Below are 15792 nucleotides of genomic sequence, written 5' to 3'. Positions count from 1 at the left end.
GTTTTTAGCATGGATAGGGACTGCAACTGCTGTGTTCGGATGCAGGCTGAGTTGGCATCCCTTCGCTCCCAGCTTCAGGCAGTGCTGGCTTCGGTCACACAGCTTGAGGCTGTTGCCAATGGGCATCACTGTGGGGGTCGGGATGGGGGTTTGTCGGGGACGGCCAGCTCGTCCCACGCATCCCCCGATCGGACTACGACTGTGGTTGCCCGGGGTACTGCCCGCATTGAGGCTGATCCCTCACCTGTGGTAGAGTGGGAGGTCATCTCAAGGTGTGGCACGGGGTCAAAGACATTCCGGAGGGCTGAACGGAAGGCCTCTCCAGTTTGTCTGACGAACCGGTTTCAGGCTCTGTCTCAGGCTGATACTGATCTTCGGCCTGACATGGCTGCTTGTTCTGTTCCAGAGGTTGCCCCTCAGTCTGCAAGATCCAGGCGGTCGCAGAGGGTGGGCTTACTGATAGTTTGGAGCTCCAACGTCAGGTGCATAATGGGGCCCCTTAGGGATATGGCAGCAAGAGAGGGGAAGAAAACCAATGTGCACTCCGTGTGCATACCGGGGGGGAGTCATTCCAGATGTGGAAAGGGTCCTTCTGGATGCCATGAAGGGTACAGGGTGCACCCATCTGCAGGTGGTCGCTCATGTCGGCACCAATGATGTGTGTCGCTATGGATCGGAGGAAATCCTCTCTGGCTTCCGGCGGCTATCTGATTTGGTGAAGACTGCCAGTCTCATTAGCGGGATGAAAGCAGAGCTCACCATCTGCAACATCGTCGACAGGACTGACTGCGGACCTTTGGTACAGAGCCGAGTGGAGGGTCTGAATCAGAGGCTGAGACGGTTCTGCGACCGTGTGGGCTGCAGATTCCTCGACTTGCGCCATAGGGTGGTGGGGTTTCGGGTTCCGCTGGATAGGTCAGGAGTCCACTACACGCAACAAGTGGCTACACAGGTAGCAGGGGTTGTGTGACATGGGCTGGGCAGTTTTTTTAGCTTAGATGGCCTTGGGCAAGTACAGAAAGGGCAACAGCCTCAACGGGTGCGGGGCAAAGTCAGGACATGCGGGGACCAAGCAGCAATCGGTATTGTAATTGTAAACTGTCGAAGCTGCATTGGTAAAGTACTGGAACTTCAAGTGCTGATAGAAAGCACTGAAGCTGAAATCGTTATAGGTACAGAAAGCTGGCTGAAGCCAGAGATAAATTTCGCCGAAATTTTTACAAAGGTACAGACGGTGTTTAGAAAGGATAGATTGCATGCAACCGGTGGTGGAGTGTTCTTCGCTGTTAGTAGTAGTTTATCCTGTAGTGAAGTAGAAGTGGATAGTTCCTGTGAATTATTATGGGTGGAGGTTACACTCAACAACCAAGCTAGGTTAATAATTGGCTCCTTTTACCGACCTCCCGACTCAGCAGCATTAGTGGCAGAACAACTGAGAGAAAATTTGGAATACATTTCACATAAATTTTCTAGCATGTTATAGTCTTAGGTGGAGATTTCAATTTACCAGATATAGAATGGGACACTCAGATGTTTAGGATGGGTGGTAGGGACAGAGCATCGAGTGACATTATACTGAGTGCACTATCCGAAAATTACCTCGAGCAATTAAACAGAGAACTGACTCGTGGAGATAACATCTTGGACCTACTGATAACAAACAGACCCGAACTTTTTGACTCTGTATGTGCAGAACAGGGAATCAGTTATCATAAGGCCACTGCAGCATCCCTGAATATGGAAGTTAATAGGAATATAAAAAAAGGGAGGAAGGTTTATCTGTTTAGCAAGAGTAATAGAAGGCAGATTTCAGACTACCTAACAGATCAAAACGAAAATTTCTGTTCCGACACTTACAATGTTGAGTGTTTATGGAAAAAGTTCAAGGCAATCGTAAAAAGCGTTTTAGACAGGTATGTGCCGAGTAAAACTGTGAGGGATGGGAAAAACCCACCGTGGTACAACAACTAAGTTAGGAAACTACTGCGAAAGCAAAGAGAGCTTCACTCCAAGTTTAAACGCAGCCAAAACCTCTCAGACAAACAGAAGCTAAACGATATCAAAGTTAGCGTAAAAAGGGCTATGCGTGAAGCATTCAGTGAATTCGAAAGTAAAATTCTATGCACCGACTTGACAGAAAATCCTAGGAAGTTCTGGTCTTACGTTAAATCAGTAAGTGGCTCGAAACAGCATATCCAGACACTCCTGGATGATGAAGGCACTGAAACAGAGGATGACACGCGTAAAGCTGAAATACTAAACACCTTTTTCCAAAACTGTTTCACAGAGGAAGACCGCACTGCAGTTCCTTCTCTAAATCCTCACACAAACGAAAAAATGGCTGACATCGAAATAAGTGTCCAAGGAATAGAAAAGCAACTGGAATCACTCAACAGAGGAAAGTCCACTGGACCTGACAGGATACCAATTCGATTCTACACAGAGTACGCAAAAGAACTTGCCCCCCTTCTATCTGCCGTGTACCGCTAGTCTCTAGAGGAACGGAAGGTTCCAAATGATTGGAAAAGAGCACAGGTAGTCTCAGTCTTCAAGAAGGGTCGTCGAGCAGATGCGCAAAACTATAGACCTATATCTCTGACGTCGATCTGTTGTAGAATTTTAGAACATGTTTTTTGCTCGAGTATCATGTCGTTTTTGGAAACCCTACTATGTACGAATCAACATGGATTCCGGAAACAGCAATCGTGTAAGACCCAACTTGCTTTATTTGTTCATGAGACCCAGAAAATATTAGATACAGGCTCCCAGGTAGATGCTATTTTTCTTGACTTCCGGAAGGTGTTCGATACAGTTCCGCACTGTCGCCTGATAAACAAAGTAAGAGCCTACGGAATATCAGACCAGCTGTGTGGCTGGATTGAAGAGTTTCTAGCAAACAGAACACAGCATGTTGTTATCAATGGAGAGACGTCTACAGACGTTAAGTAACCTCTGGCGTGCCACATGGGAGTGTTACGGGACCATTGCTTTTCACAATATATATAAATGACCTAGTAGATAGTGGTGGAAGTTCCATGCGGCTTTTCGCGGATGATGCTGTAGTATACAGAGAAGTTGCAGCATTAGAAAATTGTAGTGAAATGCAGGAAGATCTGCAGCGGATAGGCACTTGGTGCAGGGAGTGGCAACTGACCCTTAACATAGACAAATGTAATGTATTGCGAATACATAGAAAGAAGGATCCTTTATTGTATGATTATATGATAGCGGAACAAACACTGGTAGCAGTTACTTCTGTAAAATATCTGGGAGTATGCGTGCAGAACGATTTGAAGTGGAATGATCATATAAAATTAATTGTTGGTAAGGCGGGTACCAGGTTGAGATTCATTGGGAGAGTCCTTAGAAAATGTAGTCCATCAACAAAGGAGGTGGCTTACAAAACACTTGTTCAACCTATACTTGAGTATTGCTCATCAGTGTGGGATCCGTACCAGATCGGGTTGACGAAGGAGATAGAGAAGATCCAAAGAAGACCGGCACGTTTCGTCACAGGGTTATTTGGTAACTATGATAGCATTACGGAGATGTTTAACAAACTCAAGTGGCAGACTCTGCAAGAGAGGCGATCTGCATCGCGGTGTAGCTTGCAAGAACGGTCGGGAGGCAGTCGGAATGTCACTTTGGTAAAGTGTGTTTGTGTGTTATTGTTTGAGGTGGATAAACAATGCAAAGAACATGTAACGGAAGTACTACTTTGTGTTGAGTCATGGTCTTTGGTGGACAGTGGAATTAAGATGGCCACCAGAGTAATAAATATTTGAAGTTTACATATTTGTTGGTTTCGCTCGTTCTTTATCATCAAATGCACATAAAAAACATGGGACCTGATGTTTTTAACCCTAGACAACCAGATTTAGAGCCAGCATCAGCATCGAGAGACAAAGTACCAAATTCTGTATATTTCAGAGAATGGCTGGAAATAAGTAAATAGTGACATTAGAAATTAGTGTACTCATGTTTTGAGTAACTTGAAACCTCTTTCTTCACAATTTATTGCCAGCTGCCTTCCTCAAAATCAGTGTTTCCTCACACCATAGATATGAAATGTCTATTCAGAGTTGGTTTTTACCATTCATGTTGTCTTAAATCACATAGTTTCTTCTCCAGTTCACCTTTGCAACACTCTCACACAATTGTCTCTAGTTTTTCCTTTCAGTTTGTTTCCTTCTTCATTCATTATGTCACTTTTATCACAATTTCTGCCTTTTCCTCTGCTTCCTTGGTCTGTGATGATTTTCTGACATTCTTCCTGCTTACCTTCAGTTAACTTTACGCCACTTCACAGTGTTTGCATATGACACAAGCACTGTGATAGACAACAAAACATGCACTGACATAAGAGTTTAATGTCAATTAATTACTTGTAGATGCTATGAAATGGTTCACAATAAAGTCTAGAAGTCTAGCACTAAACCTCGGCAAAACTAACTGTATTCTACATTCCAATCACAAAAGCCCACAGAATATTGTTATTGTGCATGAGATGCAGTGGATATAGAAGGCATACTATTCAAAATTCTTAGGTGTGCATATACCATGTGTCCACAAAGTCTGTCAGCAGCTGTGAGCCTCACGGGCCTTGCCTTGCAAGGTGTGTAGGGTTGGCAGCACACTCAAGTCTCATCTGCACATATTCTGTGGTAGGTTGTAAACAGTGGTGTTTTGTGTGTATTGCAGATGTTAGCTGGGTAAGCTGGATGCAGTAAGAATGGTTACTACTGTAGAGAGGGCATTTATAAGGCATTTATAATCGAAGAGTTATAAAGTGCAGGAGGAAACTTTACGGTGCATGTGAAGTGGCAATTTAAATTGCATTTTCCTGCTTCAAGATGTCCACATTGTGACAGTGTAGATGATTTGATTCAACTCCAGACATAGTTTCACTTCATGATGTATCACCAACTGTTAGGCCCACAATTTGAACAGAACAGAAGCTTAATGATATTTCGGACACTGTGTAGGGGAGCCCAACAAAATTAATGAGATTATCATGAGTGTCTAAAGTCTCTTGCATGACAGCATGTAAGGCTGTAATCAAAGAACTGGGGATGTATCCATATAAAATTACTGCTGTGTGACAATTACATTGTATGGTCCATGTGAAATGAATAGTGCATTCCATACAGTTCCAGCAATTTGTTAACCAACATGGAGCTGGTGTTTTAGATTGAACCTTTTTCACTCACGGGGCTTGGTTTCATCTATCTGGCTACATTAATTTCCAAAACTCACACATTTTGACACCAGAAAATTCACATGCCTTATGATAAATACCATTGCATGCAGAGAATATTGAGGTGTGGTTTGCCATAATGCAAGCATGGATTATAGGGCTGATCTTTTTCGATGCTACTGTTACTTTGGTGTCTATTCTTCCCAGACATTTTATCAATTTATTGCCCTGTTGAATGAAAATGAGATCAATCATTCATTTTTCCAACAAGACAACACTACTGCTTCCACTCATATGGGACACCAGTCCCTATGACTTCTAGATGACATCTCTGGAGACAGAATAATTACAAGATGTTTCTGGCCCCCGCACTCACTGGATCTGCCTCTGCCTGACTATTTCCTTTGGGGTAAGGGTAAAACATTTATGTTTCAAAATAATAGAAAGCCAATTGATGAATCAAAGACAGTGGTAATAGATTATCTGCATTTGATTACATGTGCAAATTGGTAAAGTTGTCTGTAAATAAATGTAAATGTTAAGTTTGTTTGTGTGGTCATCCTCGGCAGCAAGCACAGAAATACTTGTTTTGTAAATGTGTTCAACTATGCCTTCAACAAAGAGGAAAACATTTCCAGCACCTATTGGTGAGTACAGTAGACTTAATTGTAATTAATATAATTAAGTTATTTCATTGTTTTAATTGTAATAACGTTGAATTCCATCTCCCAACATTACTGCAGTCACTAGCAGTGAATCCCAGCCTCTAGCTCATACAACAACATGAGTGTATTGCCAGCCTTACCCACCCCGCAAAGTGAGATATGCAGGTCACCACTTCAGAGAGACTTTTTGGATGCACTGTAGATAACAGGCTTAATGAGGAACACCACATCCTCAAAACATTGAAAAGATTTAGCTCAGCAACATTTACCATCAGTATAATCTAAAAACTCAGAGACATAAATGTCTCAAAATCCATTTATTTTGGCTATTTCCATTCCCTAATGTGTTGTGTAATCCTCTCCTGAGGCAATTCATTGTTGTCGAAAGAAAATCTTTACCATTCAGAAAAAAGTTGGCTGAGTTGTGTGTGACGTGCTTCCAAAAACCTCATCTTGTACTCTTTTGAAGCCAGTTGGGATATTAACCACAACCTAACAGTATCTCCTCTTGAACATGACATTCATACTACACAATCCTTCTTGATATGAAACAAAAGAGTCATACCACCATCATAATATAAGAAGGAACTGTAGCATTACAGTGTGACCTACAGAATGTGTCTCTAGTGCAAAAAAGCATAAAATACAGTAGCACAAAAATTTTCAACTGATTTTGAAGTAATCTCAAGTCCATAATGAAGTAATAACAGATTATTTAAAACAGCCTAAAGGATTTGTTGTTTCAAAAAAGGTTTTGTTCTCAAGATGAATTCTTCAACACAGACAGATATGACTATTTCACATACCTTTGTGTGTCCCATTTTAATGCCCCCAGCTGCTTTAATTACACCTTAAAAATCATATTTTTTGTGTTCTGTAATTCATGGAAATGGCCTTACTACTCACAAATCAAACTGTATGTTCAAGTAATATCTGAAAGTTGTGTTTTAACTCTGTATTGTTTATGATTTTAACACAACATAACAATGAATTGAATGTTTTGACTTGTTCCACGTACATGTGCTATACCACAATAATTGATCTATGAAAAATGTATCACAATAAATAAATAAAAAATTCAGCTGCATCTTGTGATCTCTTGCAGTTTTAGTTTCCATAATTGACACATGCTTTCATTTTCTTGATATGACTTTTTCCAAGTTTAATTAATAACTTTGTCAATTAACTGCCTGTAGTGTCTCAAAGTTCATTTTTAATTTAAATGTCAGCTTTAAAAGTCAATATTCCTCCTTATTCCTGTTACACAGTTTGTTTCTGTCCTGATGAAGTCTTAGCATAACTTTGCTTTCAGTTAGCATCCTTTACTTTTTTCTACTTGCTGTCTGTTTCTTACTCCTAATAACTGAACTACTTGAAAGATCAGTTTCTGTTTTTATGTTTGTTTATCTGCCAGCAATTATTAAATGGTCTTGTTTCAGCAGAAGATGATCTAATGTTGCATTTTTGTACCATCTTTTATTTATATCTTTGCTATAATATCTTACCTTCTGTGATCTGTATAAATCATATATCATCTCCAGTCCCTCCATTTCTGTCTTTGCTTCAACAAAGGCTGAGTAGTCAGCTGGAGGCAAATCAAATAGCATTTCTGTGTTCATGAATTCAAGACGTTGTTCATCAAGCTCAGCAAACTGGGGAGAATATTCCTGCAAATGAAAAAAATACAATACTCTAAGAATGATGAAAACAACTTTTTTCAACAATTACATCTTAAAATTCATTATTTTCTAGAATTCAAGTGTAGTTGACACAACCAGAACAATAGGCACTGTTTGTACTACAAAAATTCCATCATTTCTTAGAAATATATGTTTACATAAAGGTGATTTATGGCTAAAAGTACTTATTTCTGTTAAGTATTTTATCTAACAAACAACGGAAATTCTAGGATCGAATAACAACTACGGGATATGGATAGGCTGCTACTCATTATGTAGAGAAGGTGTTGACTCACAGACAGGTTTTATCCAGGAAGTTAACAGGAGATGATTCACAGAGGAAAGGGGGGGGGGAGGGGGGGAGGGATGATCACAATTAGATGGAGGAATAAATCGAATAGGGCACGGACCAATATATGTTTTAGATTAAGTCTGATTGACTAGGTAAGAGACAAAAAATTATTTCCACTGTAGGAACAGGGAAAAAGGAGACAACATCTTTCACAAACGAAGCATGATTGAGGTTGTCTGCCACACAGTGCCTCCTCTATGTGGTGAGTGGCGATCTGCCCAATTCATATTGTCAATATTTTTCCTAAGGAATGGAAGCAACTGTTAAAGAGAAACTATTTTAATTTGTCCTCCCCCCCCCCCCCCCTCCATGAACCATAGACCTTGCCGTTGGTGGGGAGGCTTGCGCGCCTCAGCGATACAGATAGCCGTACCGTAGGTGCAACCACAATAGAGGGGTATCTGTTGAGAGGCCAGACAAACGTGTGGTTCCTGAAGAGGGGCAAGCAGCCTTTTCGGTAGTTGCAGGGGCAACAGTCTGGATGATTAACTGATCTGGCCTTGTAACACAACCAAAACAGCCTTGCTGTGCTGGTACTGTGAACGGCTGAAAGCAAGGGGAAACTACGGCCGTAATTTTTCCCGAGGGCATGCAGCTTTACTGTATGGATAAAAGATGATGGTGTCCTCTTGGTTAAATATTCTGGAGGTAAAATAGTCCCCCATTCGGATCTCCAGGCAGAGACTGCTCAGGAGGATGTCGTTATCAGGAGAAAGAAAACTGGCGTTCTACGGATCAGAGCGTGTAATATCAGATCCCTTAATCGGGCAGGTAGGTTAGAAAATTTAAAAAGGGAAATGGATAGGTTAAAGTTAGATATGGTGGGAATTAGTGAAGTTCGGTGGCAGGAGGAACAAGACTTTTGGTCAGGTGAACACAGGGTCATAAATACAAAATCAGATAGGGATATTGCAGGAGTAGGTTTAATAATGAATAAAAAAATAGGAATGCGCGTAAGCTACTACAAACAGCGCAGTGAACTCATTGTTGTGGCCAAGATAGACATGAAGCCCACACATAGGACAGTAGTAAAAGTCTATATGCCAACTAGCTCTGCAAATGACGAAGAAATTGAAGAAATGTATGATGAAATAAAAGAAATTATTCAGATAGTGAAGGGAGACGAAAATTTAATAGTCATGGGTGACTGGAATTCGGTAGTAGGAAAAGGGAGAGAAGGAAACGTAGTAGGTGAATATGGATTGGGGCTAAGAAATGAAAGAGGAAGCCGCCTGGTAGAATTTTGCACAGAGCATAACTTAATCATAGCTAACACTTGGTTCAAGAACCATCAAAGAAGGTTGTATACATGGAAGAACCCTGGAGATACTAAAAGGTATCAGATAGATTATATAATGGTAAGACAGAGATTTAGGAACCAGGTTTTAAATTGTAAGACATTTCCAGGGGCAGATGTGGACTCTGACCACAATCTATTGGTTATGAACTGTAGATTAAAACTGAAGAAAATGCAAAAAGGTGGGAATTTAAGGAGATGGGACCTAGATAAACTGACTAAACCAGAGGTTGTACAGAGTTTCAGGGAGAGCATAAGGGAACAATTGACAAGAATGGGGAAAGAAATACAGTAAAAGAAGAATGGGTAGCTTTGAGGGATAAAGTAGTGAAGGCAGCAGAGGATCAAGTAGGTAAAAAGATGAGGGTGACAGAAGAAATATAGAATTTAATTGACGAAAGGAGAAAATATAAAAATCCAGTAAATGAAGCAGGCAAAAAGGAATACAAAATCTCAAAAATGAGATTGACAGGAAGTGCAAAATGGCTAAGTAGGCATGGCTAGAGGACAAGTGTAAGGATATAGAGGCTTATCTCACAAGAGGTAAGACAGATACTGCCTACAGGAAAATTAAAGAGACCTTTGGAGAAAAGAGAATGACTTGTATGAATATCAAGAGCTCAGATGAAACCCAGTTCTAAGCAAAGAAGGGAAAGCCGAAAGGTGGAACAAGTATACATAGGGTCTATACAAGGGTGATGTACTTGAGGACAATATTATGGAAATGGAAGAGGATGTAGATGAAGATGAAATGGGAGAGATGATACTGCATGAAGAGTTTGACAGAGCACTGAAAGACCTGAGTCAAAACAAAGACCCGGGAGTAGACAACATTCCATTAGAACCACTGACAGCCTTGGAAGAGCCAGTCCTGACAAAACTCTACCATCTGGTGAGCAAGATGTATGAGACATGAAAAATATCCTCAGACTTCAAGAAGAATATAATAATTCCAATCCCAAAGAAAGCAGGCGTTGACAGATGTGAAAATTACTGAACTATCAGTTTAATAAGTCACAGCTGTAAAATACTAACGCGAATTCTTTACAGATAAATGGAAAAACTGGTAGACGCCGACCTTGGGGAAGATCAGTTTGGATTCCGTAGAAATATGAGGACACATGAGGCAATACTGACCCTACGACTTATTTTAGAAGCTAGATTAAGAACAGGCAAACCTACATTTCTAGCATATGTAGGCTTAGAGAAAGCTTTTGACAATGTTGACTGGAATACTCTCTTCCAAATTCTGAAGGTAGCAGGAGTAAAATACAGGGAGCGAAAGGCTATTTACAATTTGTACAGAAACCAGATGGCAGTTATAAGAGTCAAGGGGTATGAAAGGGAAGCAGTGGTTGGGAAGGGAGTGAGACAGGGTTGTAGCCTCTCCCCAATGTTGTTCAATCTGTATATTGAGCAAGCAGTAAAGAAAACAAAAGAAAAAGTCAGAGTAGGTATTAAAATCCATGGAGAAGAAATAAAAACTTTAAGGTTCACCGATGACATTGTAATTCTGTCAGAGACAGCAAAGGACTTGGAAGAGCAGTTGAACGGAATGGACAGTGTCTTAAAAAGAGGATATAAGATGAACATCAACAAAGGCAAAACGAGGATAATGGAATGTAGTCAAATTAAGTTGGGTGATGCTGAGGGAATTAGATTAGGAAGTGAGACACTTAAAGCAGTAAAGGAGTTTTGCTATTTGGGGAGCAAAATAACTGATGATGGTCGAAGTAGAGAGGATATAAAATGTAGACTGGCAATAGCAAGGAAAGCGTTTCTGAAGAAGAGAAATTTGTTAACATCGGGTACAGATTTAAATGGCAGGAAGTCGTTTCTGAAAGTATATGTATGGAGTGTAGCCACGTATGGAAGTGAAACATGGACGATAACTAGTTTGGACAAGAAGAGAATAGAAGCTTTCAAAATGTGGTGCTACAGAAGAATGCTGAAGATTAGATGGGTAGATCATATAACTAATGAGGAGGTACTGAATAGGATTGAGGAGAAGAGGAATTTGTGGCACAACTTGACTACAAGAAGGGATCGGTTGGTAGGACATGTTCTGAGGCATCAAGGGATCACACATTTAGTATTGGAGGGCAGCGTGGAGGGTAAAAATCGTAGAGGGAGACCGAGAGATGAATAAACTAAACAGATTCAGAAGGATGTATGTTGCAGTAGGTACTGGGAGATGAAGAAGCTTGCACAGGATAGAGTAGTGTGGAGAGCTGCATCAAACCAGTCCAGTCTCAGGACTGAAGACCACAAAAACAACAACATTTTCATTTGTATTTGAAAATTTTGTTACTGTCTGTTATATATTTTATTTTCATCAGTAGACTATCAAACCCATTTGTATCTATGTATTTTAGTCCCATCTATATCCTTCTAGTATGTTACTTTTGACTATGTCTGTTACTTACATAGACTGCTGACAATAAATTTCATCAGTGAATAAATGTATTGTGAAGCTGTCATTAATATTCCTATCTGCTTAAACATATGCACATAAGGTAGAAATTGTGCTCCTGGTACTATGAATACTTTACTTTGCCTAAGGTGGAGTTAGGTCAAATAATTGTCCATCAACATTAATGAACGAAAACATATAAAACATTGTAAGGAAAAAGATGTACTGCTACTTTTACCACTCATTGTAAAGATGATACATTAAGTTGCAGGCAGGGACAATTGAAAGACACTTACATATCTCACGCATTAGCTTTCAGCCAAAGCCTTTGTCAGAAAAAGAAAAGGAAACACACACACACACTCATTCAAGCAAGCTAGTATGACTGAATTTGTGTGTGTTCCTCTTTATTTAGCAGATGAAGGCTTTGGCCAAATGCTAACATTAAGTGTCTTGTCTAATGTTTGCAATTACTGCTAAGTCAAAATACCTGGTTTGTTCACTTTAACTCTTTATCAATACGCAAACAAAAAAAATCTTCAAATTTACAAATTTGTTTCTTGTTGTTATAGAACATTAATTGGACCTAAGATGTTTTTGATCATACAAAATCAAATGAACTGTGTATTTTCACAATTTAAAGCTGACACATTTGTGTAAAATTAGTAAACAAGTTACACAACATCATAAACAGCTCTCTCACTGGCAGCTTCTTTAACGAAATTCATAACAATACTTGTATGGCTGTCAAAAAGATTTGAGGTGACTATCGATTTAAGATAGTCACCTCTTCGGATTGAACCTCTTTGACTCCTTCCCCATTGTGAGGTTTTGGCTTAACAACAAGTGTGGAATCTTGTTATAGTGTGTTCTAAGTGAAAAAGATAAAGTGTTGTACACTACTGTATGTATAGCGGTTACTATTAACCAGTCACATGTAGCTCCACATTGGTGACCATAACTTCATACAGTTGTCATATTTTCTTCACCACACTACACAGTTATATTCGTGTAATAGTCATAGACAATGGATTCTGAAAGAGGCTAAGTTACTTTCCATTTGTGTGCACCAGATGTATTACAAGTTTAGCATTTGTTGCTTGCAGTACAAGTTTCAGCCACAGCTCATCTACTTGTGCTACTGGACTCATAAATGGAGCACCATAACCTGTCTGTGTGCATGCCTCCATGGCAGCAAGTCCAAGTCATGCTGCCGAATGTGACACAACGTCACCTGGACAATACAATGTGCCCCTATTCCAATTCTATGCCAGTTATGCAAGAGGATCAGTTCATGGGATGCTTACTTATTTGCCAGTGCCAGTACTGCTACCGCTGGCTTGCCTACCAGCCTGCCTGCTTCTTCTGCACCATTTTGGTATACGCTGGCCAGGGCTGCCTTTTCTTCCACACTGGACAGAATTGCAACTTTGTCTGAATCCATTGCTAGCACTATGTTGTTTTACTCTTCCACACCTGCTGCGCCGAGCCTTCCGTGCCACCCTCTGCTGGTCGCCACCAAGTCCTCGGGTGATATACCACTTTCGAGACCAGTGTCCTCACACCTCTGTCATTCGACACATTACCTATTTTTCACCTGCACCTGCTGGCTTCTCATCAATCCATGCCTGCCACATCAGGTTTTTTGCATGCCTATTTTATGGACTCTGCACAGACCTTGGGCCATGGATCATCTAGTGCACCAGTCACTACTGTACCTTTTCCTGTGTTATGTCCACCTACACCCATGCATTGGGTCTCTCACGTGTTTCCTTCGAGGATGGTGTGCAGAACACTGATGAGTTTTCACTGGACCAATGACCCATCTAGTCATCCACCTGTTCAACTATCAATGCTGAAGTAGTGACATAAGCACAAGTCGGCCAATTATCTTGGTTTCCTGCACTCACCAAGGACAGACCAAAGACTTGGTTCACACTGGTAGATAACATCCTCAACATACATGGTGTGCACAGTGATTGACACAAAATTTGTAAGTCTCATCTCACATCTACATGAACATACTGACCTAATCAGTGATTTAATACCCTCCCCATCTTCTTTCCTGAAGTAAGGAAACACCAATTTGATTACTGTTGAGCACCTCTTTCACTCGCCTGAAGATGCCCTCCTCTACATCATTTATGAGGAAGTGTTAGGTGATATAAACTCTTTTGCAACTTTTGTGGCATCTGCGCACCCTTGTCCTGATTCTGTCCTGTGGACTTTATAAACACTCAAGCTCCCACATGACCTTCACTTGCAATTGTTGTCTAATGGTAACTGATCCTCTGGATGCTCACCTCTGCATCTCAGATAGGGCGTACAACATTATCAGCCATCGGCAGCTCTTACCCTGTACCAAGCTCTGTTCGTCTGATATGGTTGAGCCGCCTGCCTCACTGGCACCCCACCAGCACCCCTCCTCCTAACGGATGAGGATACCACACATCATGTGAGGTGTTACTGTTGCCACCTGTTGGCCAGACTTGAGCCTTGCTGGCTCCCCCTCCCACAGAACCTCCTGCTTTTGGTACCCAGCACAGTGCAACATATGGCATGAGTGACTCCTGCTGTGTGCCACACTGTATTCATTGTGATGCTTCCACATCACATTTGGTGATGCGCAGTAAGGAATTACTATCTTCCATGTGCATGTGACCCAAACACACGATTTGGTTCAGTTTAGGTGTGCTGTCCTGTGCTGTTTCTCCTCAGCACCTCCTCCCACATCAGTCACTACCTCCAGATTATCTGCCTTTCAGTAGGCTTTATGTGCAGGATCTTGCTACACAGTCCTTCTTTCTGGTTGATACTGGTACCAATTAGAGTGTGGTTCGAAGTAACTCACTCCAGCAGGCTATCTCCCATCATCGATGGTTCTACCCGCTGATAATCACTCTCCTGTTGGTGTCTTCAGGGCTGTGACTCTATGACTGCAGTTCTTGCCTGACTTGTTTCTTTACTTGGACTTTTTAAATGACCAATGTGGATGTTCCCATTATTGACATAGACTTCCTTCACTGCCAGGGCCTCTCCCTGACCTCTGCAAGGCAGTGTTACTGCACTACTCATCACGCAAGACTACCCTATGTTTCTCCTCCCCAAAAATGGCCCATCCAGACAATTCATCTGAGCCACTTGTTTGGGCATCTACCAAATTTGCATAACTTCCTGCGTCCCTCACAGCTGTTCTCACTGATGTCGCTCTGCAGTGCCATGACATCTTTGTTCTTCACTCCAGCATCTCTACACTGGCAGACTGTCGACATGATGAATAAATTGCAGCTAGACTGCTAGGTGATGGGAAAGTTCTCTATTTCAAAAGGCACCCTATATCAATGAGTCTGGGCACTTGCCTTTGATGTCTTCACCACTGGTTTCTCAGTTTAGTGACCTTAACACTTCCTGTCTTTCATGTGCCACGCCTCAGACTTCTCTCAACATCACCCATTCTTTTGACTAGTGACTCTGCATGTCAGATTTGTGCGATTACTAACAGTATGTGCCATAGATTGCATATCGAAGATGAATCCCCAGTATGCCACCCATCTTGCCACCTTAATGCTACCAAGTTACATCATGCTAAGGCTGTGGTGCAGGAACTGTTAGACAAGAGTATTGTACACCCCTCTGATAGCACCTATTCACATGGTGCCAAAAAAGACAGTTCTTTCTGCCTTTGTCGAGACTACCACAAACTGAAAACTCGTACATCTCTGGACAGTTACTCTATTCCCCATTTTCAGGACTTCGCCCAGAAACTTTACAGCAAACAATTTTTCAGCGTGATCAACTGGTGCAAAGCATACCATCAGATTCCAATGTTTGAGGATGACATTCCAAAACCAGTGATCACTATTCCCTTTGGATTGTATGAATACTGTTTCATGCCGTATGGTCTTAAAAATGCAGCTCAAACTTGGCAACAATTTACTGACTCTATACTGTTTTTGCTCCACTTTAGCTTCGGGTACCTGAATGACATGCTCATTTTTTCTCCCTCCATCAAGGAACATCAACATCATTTTCATCATTTTCCACAGGTCCAGCAAGTTCTTTCTGACCACAGTGTGGAAATCAACCACAAAAAATCGCAACTCCAAAGCTCCCGCATCCTGTTTCTCAGACATCCTTTCTCACCTAAGGGTATCAGCCTGACATCTGACCACATTTATTACATCAATAA

General features: G+C 41.2%; 1 protein-coding gene across 1 annotated transcript in view; it reads right to left on the bottom strand.

Annotated features, from left to right (window-relative positions):
* LOC126088335 (dynein axonemal heavy chain 10) overlaps nt 1–15792 on the bottom strand; it is a 1153099-nt gene that overhangs the window by 1049312 nt on the left and 87995 nt on the right. Inside the window, exon 7 of the mRNA XM_049906469.1 lies at nt 7368–7529. Within this exon, the coding sequence (XP_049762426.1) occupies nt 7368–7529 (162 nt within the window). The remainder of the gene's footprint in view (nt 1–7367; nt 7530–15792) is intronic.

This window comes from Schistocerca cancellata, chromosome 6 (genome assembly GCF_023864275.1).
Source record: "Schistocerca cancellata isolate TAMUIC-IGC-003103 chromosome 6, iqSchCanc2.1, whole genome shotgun sequence".
Taxonomy (NCBI): domain Eukaryota; kingdom Metazoa; phylum Arthropoda; class Insecta; order Orthoptera; family Acrididae; genus Schistocerca; species Schistocerca cancellata.
This window is presented reverse-complemented; position numbering and strand designations above follow the sequence as displayed.